The following is a 9200-nucleotide window of genomic DNA, read 5'->3' on the forward strand; positions in this document are numbered from 1 at the left end:
GTTGAGTACGATGGATATGGCAGAAAAAATGAAATTTTTCTTTTAAAAAAGAAGAGAGAGAGAGAGAGAATATTTGGAAGACCTTTTTTTTTTAAATCTACATATTATATTATAAGCCGTTGGATTAAAAGAAGAGTCGCGATGGAGAAATATGCATATGAGATTTGAGAAATAACGGTTCGGAATTTTTTCGGATTCAATTGATATTAATCCGAATCCAATCCGAATCGAATCCGAAAAACTAAAATACAAATCCAAACCCTTTTTTTTTTCCTTTAATGGATCGGATACCGGATAAAATAGAGTAGGTAAAGGAAACGTACATATTCGTAAATATCTAATAATTTAAGGGTAACAGTGATAGAGTAAATCCAAAAAATATTAAAGTCACTTCGAGGAAAGTTTGACGTTTCTTCCAAAATCTGCCATCTACAAAGCGGCTCTATTCGTCAACCAAGGATGATAGTCCTCCTTAGATCTGCACCGTAATTCACATTAGTAAAGGATCATCCAATAGTCTGAAATATGGGATGACAGTTCTCCAAATTTGAGAGTACCATTTTCTTTCCATATAAGGCCACGACAGCTGTTCGTGTAATTCTGTGACGGTTATTGTGGGTCCCACTTGAAAACTTACTTATCACTCTTCTTATCTTTGAGTGATAAGTTACTATAGTTATCAAATATAAGCCACCGTACTTATTTTGTCTGTCGCAGTGTCTGCTCCGCCTATATAAGAGACCTCGTTTGCAACACTCGTAGTATAGTTTCTGAGAGAGAGAGAGAGATAGAGAAAGGAGAGAGAGTCTTTTTTAGGTTTGTTCATCGATTGATTGTGATCTTCGTTCGTGTTCCAGGTGATCTTGGGAAACAATCTCTCTTCTCCGTCGGAATCTTTTTTTTTTTCTTGAAAATTTTCATTCCTCTGCTTTGTTATCTTCGATTTCTCTGTTTTATAGTTGTTTTTTCTGTTCCTGGTTCTTAAAAAAACAAAAAACAAAAAACAAAAAAAAAATTAATTTTCTTCTTAAATCTATGGATTTCTATCATCGATGTCTCATTTTGTTTGAAAAATAAAGGATTTTTGATGTTTTAGGGAAGATCGATTGAATCTTATAGTTTTGGTATTGTTATAGTTTGGTTTACGTCTTTGATGATTTTAATTTGGGGGATTTTTGGAGAAAACTACGTTTTTTTAGTTTTGGATTATGATCTGTAGTCGATTTTTGCTGATTTTGAATCTCTATCTATAGATAAAAACAGAGACAGAGACGCTGATATGTCTTCTCTTAGTAAAGAACTGGTCTTCTTGATCATGCAATACCTCAATGAGGAGAAGTTCAAAGAAACTGCTCGCAAGTAGGTTTCTTTTATTAATAATTTTATCTTTTTAGGTAGGATTGTTAGCTTGTTTTGTTTATAATTCGGTTTTTTAACTCCATTTTGAGTAGGCTTGAGAAGGAATCTGGGTTCTTCTTTAACTTGAAATATTTCGAAGATGAGGTGATGGCTGGAAATTGGGATGATGTTGAGAAGTACCTTTCGGGTTTTACCAAAATACAAGATAATCGTTTTTCTATGAAGGTGTTCTTTGAAATTAGGAAACAGAAGTACCTTGAGGCATTAGATAAGTAAGCTTTTGATTTCTTGAACATTTTTTTCTTATTATTATAATTATTTGTCTCTCTTTCTCTCTCTCTCATGCGAAATTGATCAAAAATCTTTCTAGGCATGACCGTGCAAAGGCGGTAGATATCCTCAAAAATGATCTGAAAGTTTTTGCGTCACTTAATGAAGAGCTGTTCAAGGAAATGACACAACTTCTGACATTAGAGAATTTCAGGTTTTTTTTTTTTTTCAAATTAGTTTATAAATTTCTTGCTTTAATTTGGTGAAGTAGGCTTTACAGTAATTATTTGCGTTCTATAGGGAAAATGAACAACTTTCCAAGTATGGAGATACCCAGTCAGCAAGACGAAACATGTTTCTTGAGCTCAAAAGGTTGATTGAAGCAAATCCTGTTTTCCGCGACAAGTTACAATTTCCTAACATCAAGAACGCGAGGTTACGAGCACTTGTTAATCAAAGGTAATTTGTGGATTTCATGCTTCTTTTATTCATCAGTGAAAAATCCACCTTGAGGCGACTGACAGTGTTTTACTTTTATTGAATTGAAGTTTGTAAATAGATACCGTAAAAAGTTATAAAAATCCTTCAATTGATAAAAGGAGAATTTTGAGATATGTGATTTGTATGTTAAATCATAGAACCTTTTTTCCTTTTTATTTTATTTTATGGATTTAATTATTTTTATTTAGTTGGATCATTTATAAGATTGTTATGCCCCGTTACATCTTGAGGTTTATTCCTTGCCTCATGGAGGCAAAAACCTCACACATATGTCATGCTTTTTAAGTATTTCTTTTAGCTTGATATAGTGATGCTATGTTTAGCCTATTGAAATGGGTTTACTTTGTAGTTTATGCTAAAAGTGACTTGTTAGTAGTGGGCAACTGACTGAGGTTGGATTGCTTGGTTCCAACTTTATTAAACTTGATACATCTTAGTTATGTCAGTAGGAACTAATGTGGTCATGTAATCTTTCAGCTTGAATTGGCAACATCAGCTTTGTAAAAACCCGAGGTCTAATCCGGAAATAAAATCCCTATATGTTGACCATACTTGTGGACAACCAACTGTTGCACATGCTCCATCACCGGGAACCAATCTATTGCTGGGATCCATGCCAAAAGGTGGAGGTTTTCCTGCAATGGGTACATATGGGGTAGGTAACCAAGTTGGCTTACTTGATCATGGAATCAATTTCATTTCTCAGCTTATTTTTATTCTTAGAACACTTGTGTTTTGTGTTCAGCATTTCCAACCAGCACCAGCACCAGTTCCAACTCCCCTCGCTGGTTGGTTTTCTAACCCTCCAACTGCAACTCATTCAGCAGTATCTGGAGGAGCCATTGGACTGGGTGTTCCTACAGATCCAGGTACTAAATTCAATTATTTGGTAACATTTAATTTCAATTGTTTTTTAGTGCTTGTCATAGGTCTCATTATCTTTTCATTGTTTGTTTATGTTTGAAGCAACTAACGGTATGATTGGATTAATATTTAAAAATTGTATCTAGAATGACTGAAAAAATGCAGATATTGTGCAGGCTAATTATCTTATTAACTCTAGTTGTTTTGATGTCATGTAGTATCTGCAATTTTGAAGCAACCTAGAATTCCACCAAGTAATAATCCTGCTGTGGATTACCCATTGGGGGATTCTGATCATGTCTCCAAAAGAACAAGGCCTGTTGCAATTTCTCATGAGGTAGGTTGGATTGATTCATATTTGGCCCACCTTTGTGATTTTATTTTTTCATCGGTGGCTTTTGACATGGGAAGTTTGTTTTCACCTTCCATATGTTACTTGTGTAAGTTTTTTTTTTTTTTTTTTTTTTTTTTTTTTATATGTAAATTTTCCAATTAATATCTCACCAAAACCTTATCCTTGCCAGCGTCACTGTCCAGCTTTCAGCCCACAAGATGACTTTCCTAAGACTGTAGCACGGATACTTAATCAGAGGACATGTCCCATAAGCATGGATTTTCATCCTAATCAACAGACCCTACTACTAGGTCAGATTTTTGAACTTATGCTTTCCTTTGTTTCCTGATTTTTAATGTGATAATTCAAATCAATACTGGCACACTGTTTTCTCCTCTTGAGCTAGCAATTGATTTATGAGATTTTTTATTTATTTATTTATTTATTTTATTGTCATGCTTCAGTTGGTACCAATGCGGGTGAGATATCACTGTGGGAAGTTGGTTCCTGTGAGAGATTGATCCATAGAAGTTTCAAGGTTTGGGATCTTGGAGTATGTTCAATGACCCTCCAGGTATGTTTCTTTCTTTTCTGTGGTTTTATATTTTAGATTGAGAATAACAATTAGTACGCAGCCTTCCAGTCTCCATGATTATACCACGAGACTGAACTTAAATGAATTCCATTGGTATTCAGACAGCTCTAGCTAAGGATCCTGCTGTAGCAGTTAATTGTATATCGTGGAGCCCTGATGGTGCTTTATTTGGTAAGCTTATATATATATATTGGAAAGCAGACATGGTTTGACTATGTTAAACATTTTGTGTTTCTCTAAAGTGTCAACCTTCCAATAAACAGGAATTGCATATTCAAGAAACATTGTACAAATTTATTCTTACCATGGTGGTGCCAATCTGCGGCAGCACTTGGAGGTATATATCATTTATTTGCAACTCTACAAAATGATTCGTTCTCAATTATCATACTGTCTTGTTTTTCATTTTATTATTTTTTATTATTATGATATTCTAACACTGATTTTTCACTTTTAGATTGATGCTCATATTGGTAGTGTAAACGATCTTGCATTCTCTCATCCCGATAAACATCTTTGTGTTGTGACCTGTGGCAATGACAAGACCATCAAGGTTGGTTTGTTATGTGAGATAGTTATTGAGTAGTAAATATACTCGAAGATAAACTAATTTGTGTAATTTTAGGTATGGGATGCAGCCACTGGGGCCAAGAAGTTTACTTTTGAAGGTCATGAGGGTCCTGTTTATTGTGTATGCCCTCAGTACAAGGAAGACATTCCAGTAAGAATTCCATTTCATATTGTTACATGCTGATTTGGTGGTTATATTTATTGTGGGGCATCTCATGTTTTTTTCTTCTTCTCATTATTCATTGTTTTCATGGCTATTTGTGCTTGCTCCTAACGTTACTCTTATGGTCCATGTTTTTTTTCTCTCAGTTTATCTTTTCAACAGCATTGGATGGAAAGATAAAAGCATGGTTATATGACAATATGGGATCTAGGGTTGATTATAATGCCCCTGGCCACTGGTGTACAACAATGGCTTATTGTGCTAATGGTTCAAGGTTGATTTAGTGGACCTTTTGTTCCTGATGCTATTGGTTTTGGTCCTTTGCTGATTTTATTGCAGAAAAGAAATTCTAATGTTTTCCAATGAACTTCTTATAGGCTCTTTTCATGTGGGACCAGTAAAGATGGGGAGTCGTACATTGCTGAATGGGATGAAAGTGAAGGTTCTATAAAGAGGACCTATCAAGGATTCCAAAAACGCTCCTTCGGTATTGTTAGATTTGATATTAGTAAGAACCGGTTTTTGGCTGCCGGAGATGAATTTATGATCAAAATTTGGGACATGGACAATGTTAACCTTTTGGCTACTATAGATGCTGATGGGGGCCTCCCAGTAAGTTCTACTCCGTGATTTTAGTTTAATTGTAATAAATTATTCTGAAGAAAATTTTGTGTTTTAAGTCCCATGCTTTTTCCTTTTTCCCAATTTCAAGGCAAGCCCATATATCCGAATCAACAAGGAGGGTACCTTGTTGGCTGTTGCTACAAATGAGAATGGAATAAAAATCTTAGCAACCAATGATGGTCTTCGGTTGCTACACACCTTTGAAAATCGTTCTTTTGATGCTTCAAGAGTTGTATCCGAGACTGTAACGAAGGTCAGTTATTATATTTTCTCCTGATAGCGGTCCTCTGATAGAAAATTTTATTTAACATGTACTATGTTATGCAGCCTATAATTAGCTCAATTTCAGCTGTTGCGGCTGCAACTAGTTCTGGACTAGCAGATCAAGGCCCCCCTGTAGTTGCTATCGATGGAATGGTTTGTTTGAGATTGTTGTTTTCCTTTCCCAACAAGATTCTATATCACCTTCAGAATTTATAGTTGCATCTATGCCTCTATTTGTATTCTTATTATTGCAGCAGATTTGCTACATAGATAAAGTAGACATTAATGTCCTGTTTTGGAGACTATCTAGAAATTACTTTTGAAGTAACATTATGTGTGATTTTGCTAGGATGGGGAAACCAGAAACTTGGGAGATGCAAACCCTAGATTAAATGCCGAAGCCAATGAAATATCAATTTGGAAGCCCACTGAAATTGATGTTGCGGAACAGTGCCGATCCTTGAGGCTTTCTGATAACTTGAGAATGAACAAGGTATGGTTTTCACAACTATCTTTATTTTCTCTATAAAGTTACTCTTAGTATTTAGTGAATTGCTTGTCCACCATAAGCAAGCTCATCAGGTCTATGACTAGTTTTGTCTGTAGTCTCTCTCTCAATATATCATTGATGTTCAGTGTAGTCCTGGGTGTTGAATTTTGGTTTCCGGCATATATTTCAGGCAACCTAGAAATGTAAATATTTCAATCAGCACAGAAATTAATATAAAAAAATTCATGAAAATGGTGGTATCAACATTGATCAGGAAGATCTCGAGGCCCCAAATTACCACACACAAAAATAGAATAAAATGAAGTCTCATTAGCTTCTCTTGTAATTATTGCAGATATCAAGGTTGCTTTACACTAATTCAGGTAATGCCATTTTGGCATTAGCATCAAATGCCATCCATCTACTTTGGAAATGGCAACAAAATGACTGTAATTCAAGTGGAAAGGTAAAAAGGATGCATAAAATAGATGTTATTTCCTCAAATGAAAGTCTCTTAAAATTGGAAATGAATCTATGATACTGTTGTAATTTGTTTTGCTTTATTGTAGGCGACGGCCAGTGTTCCGCCTCAATTATGGCAACCACCAAGTGGCATAATCATGACCAATGATATAGCGGACAAAAACCCTGAAAGGGCCATCTCTTGCTTTGCTTTGTCCAAGAATGATTCTTATGTCGTGTCAGCTTCAGGGGGGGAGATTTCCTTGTTCAACATGATGACATTTAAGGTAATCTATGAAACAGATAATCAGCTGTTTTGTGTAGTTTTTTTACCTTATATTTCAGTTTTAAGTGACCAATCTCCGTTTCTATTGGCAACCCTAGACAATGACAACTTTCATGCCTCCACCACCTGCGGCAACATTTATTGTTTTCCACCCTCAAGACAATAACATAATTGCTGCAGGCATGGATGACTACACAATCCAGATATATAATGTCCGTGTTGATGAGGTATGGGCTACTGTTGATGAATAAAATTATCTGCAGTTTTTGCTGGTTTAAAAAGCAGTATTAGGTAGCTGATGATCATCTTTCTCCGTACACAGATTAAAATCAAACTTAAAAGCCACTCCAAAAGAGTCACTGGCCTGGCTTTCTCTCAAGCACTGAATGTTCTAGTTTCGTCAGGAGCAGATGCTTTGGTTAGTATTTATCCTTCGAAACACATGTCTTGGCACTGTTGTGGAGCTCAGACTTCTGATTGTGTTTTCTTGCTGCAGCTTTGTGTGTGGAACTCTGACACATGGAAAAAGCTGAAGAGCGGACACTTACAGATTCCAGTTGGGTGGAAACCAACAGCACACTTGGATACACATGTACATTTTCACCAGGATCAGAAACACTTCCTGGTTGTGCACGAGACTCAGCTCGCCATATATGAAACAAGAAAACTAGAACGTGTGAAGCAGGTATTATCCGTTTCACAATGTGAATGTTAGGAGCCGTTATGAAATATATTCTTATTATTTATTTAAATTGTTTTATTTTTTCTTTTTCAGTGGCTTCCACGGGAATCTTCTCCACCCATCTCCTATGGAACATTCTCATGTGACAGCCAACTAGTATATGCCAGCTTTCTGGATGCAACTGTATGCATATTTAATGCGGCAAACTTCCAACTTCAGTGTCGGATTAATCCATCTGCTTATCTTCCAACCAATTCCAGGTAAAATTATTTTTTCTATTACCCAAATGTTTTATACAACATGTATGCCCAGCTTGACTAGTTAACTTGTGTTGTTGACACAACTTGTTTATGAATTGAGCAAAGGCCAGCATCAAGATCAGTTTTAAGAAAAGTGATAATTGATCAGACCTGATTCAGCCATATAACATATATATATATGGGTTGGGATCAGGTGGACATTTGTCCTATATGTGTTAGAAGTTCCGGACCTCACAAAAATTTAGCTATTCTGAAACTTCTAACCAGATTGAAAGTGGTTTACAAGTTGAAGAACCATGGACCATTAACTTGTAAACCACTTTGATGGGGTTAGAAGTGTAAGAAAGGGTTGAATATTTGTGAGGGTGATCTCCTTTCCATAGAGATCATCCTCACAAAATATTAGTCTATATCAGAACTTCTAACCCATATTGGACACTAAATATGTATTATTAAGGTTAGATCATAAAAGATTATTCCCATTCCCAATTTTTTTTTAATCGTTTTATATTGTTCATAAAAATTGGGCTGTTCATAGTTGAACCTGGCAGTTCTTTCAAGCTGTCTGGTTTGATTTGAATTAAATCAATATTCTTACAAATCTAGTGGATCCGGTCAGACAACAGGTTCACTCCAATTTTGGAAGACCGGTTTAAACATCATGTATAAGGTTTATCATCAAATGTTTTTGGATGGAAACAGAGAAAGACCATATGAATAGCTCTGAATCATTGGAAACCAGCTTTTAGAACATACTTGGGGCCTGTGATGGGTATACATATAAGCATATGCTATGTAGCCCTTCTCTCTGTAAACTTGATTTCTAAATCTTTTTTCTTTTTTTCTTTTTTTCTTTTTTTCTTTTTTTCTTTTTTTCTTTTATTTTTTTTCTGGAACGCAGCTCTACCGCATACCCCCTTGTGATTGATGCACATCCATCAGAACCGAACCAATTTGCATTGGGACTAACGAATGGTGCGGTCCATATATTTGAGCCCCTCGAATCCAAGGGGAGATGGGGTGTGCTCCCACCTGTCGAGAATGGGTCCTCGAGCAGTACAACTTCAGTAGCTGCAGTTGGAGCTTCCGGTTCAGACCAACCACACAAGAGTTGAAAAGCTGTCAAAGTAATAGACAACTCCGAATTGGGGTAATTCTCTCCACCTCTGTTTTGTTTGGCTCGGCATCATTTTTAATTGTCAGGGTCTATAATAGTTATCACATCATCTCTTTCTTATTTAGGTTAATATTGTTCTCATTTGCAGTTCATCATGCGAAACATACACTGACTGAGGAAATGGATGGTATCTCTATTACTATTAAGTTATGTGTGGTCAAGACTGTTGGAAATTCTCTCTTTTTTCTTTTCCTGTTTTAGACCTTTTTATTTACATAGATGAATAAATAAATAAATAACTGTTTTAGACCTTCTATTTACATTAATGAATAAATAATAAAAAAACAAGGTTTATATAA

General features: G+C 35.6%; 1 protein-coding gene across 1 annotated transcript; it reads left to right on the forward strand.

The window, feature by feature from the left end:
* The first annotated feature begins 739 nt into the window (after positions 1-739).
* On the forward strand, positions 740-9200 carry LOC147393244 (protein TPR3-like). The gene is made up of 27 exons (XM_086455874.1): positions 740-857; positions 1254-1359; positions 1452-1631; positions 1730-1843; positions 1930-2088; positions 2608-2785; positions 2876-2999; positions 3213-3331; positions 3519-3639; positions 3793-3902; positions 4025-4094; positions 4187-4260; positions 4381-4476; positions 4549-4644; positions 4803-4930; positions 5034-5268; positions 5369-5533; positions 5608-5697; positions 5894-6037; positions 6390-6500; positions 6604-6783; positions 6881-7009; positions 7105-7200; positions 7279-7467; positions 7558-7724; positions 8626-8874; positions 8990-9200. Exons 2-26 carry the CDS (start codon positions 1280-1282, stop codon positions 8837-8839), a joined length of 3369 nt encoding a protein of 1122 aa, XP_086312000.1. The 5' UTR covers positions 740-857; positions 1254-1279; the 3' UTR covers positions 8840-8874; positions 8990-9200.

The sequence above is a fragment of the Akebia trifoliata genome, chromosome 10 (genome assembly GCF_017979445.1).
Source record: "Akebia trifoliata isolate Shusen 1 chromosome 10, ASM1797944v1, whole genome shotgun sequence".
Taxonomy (NCBI): Eukaryota; Viridiplantae; Streptophyta; class Magnoliopsida; order Ranunculales; family Lardizabalaceae; genus Akebia; species Akebia trifoliata.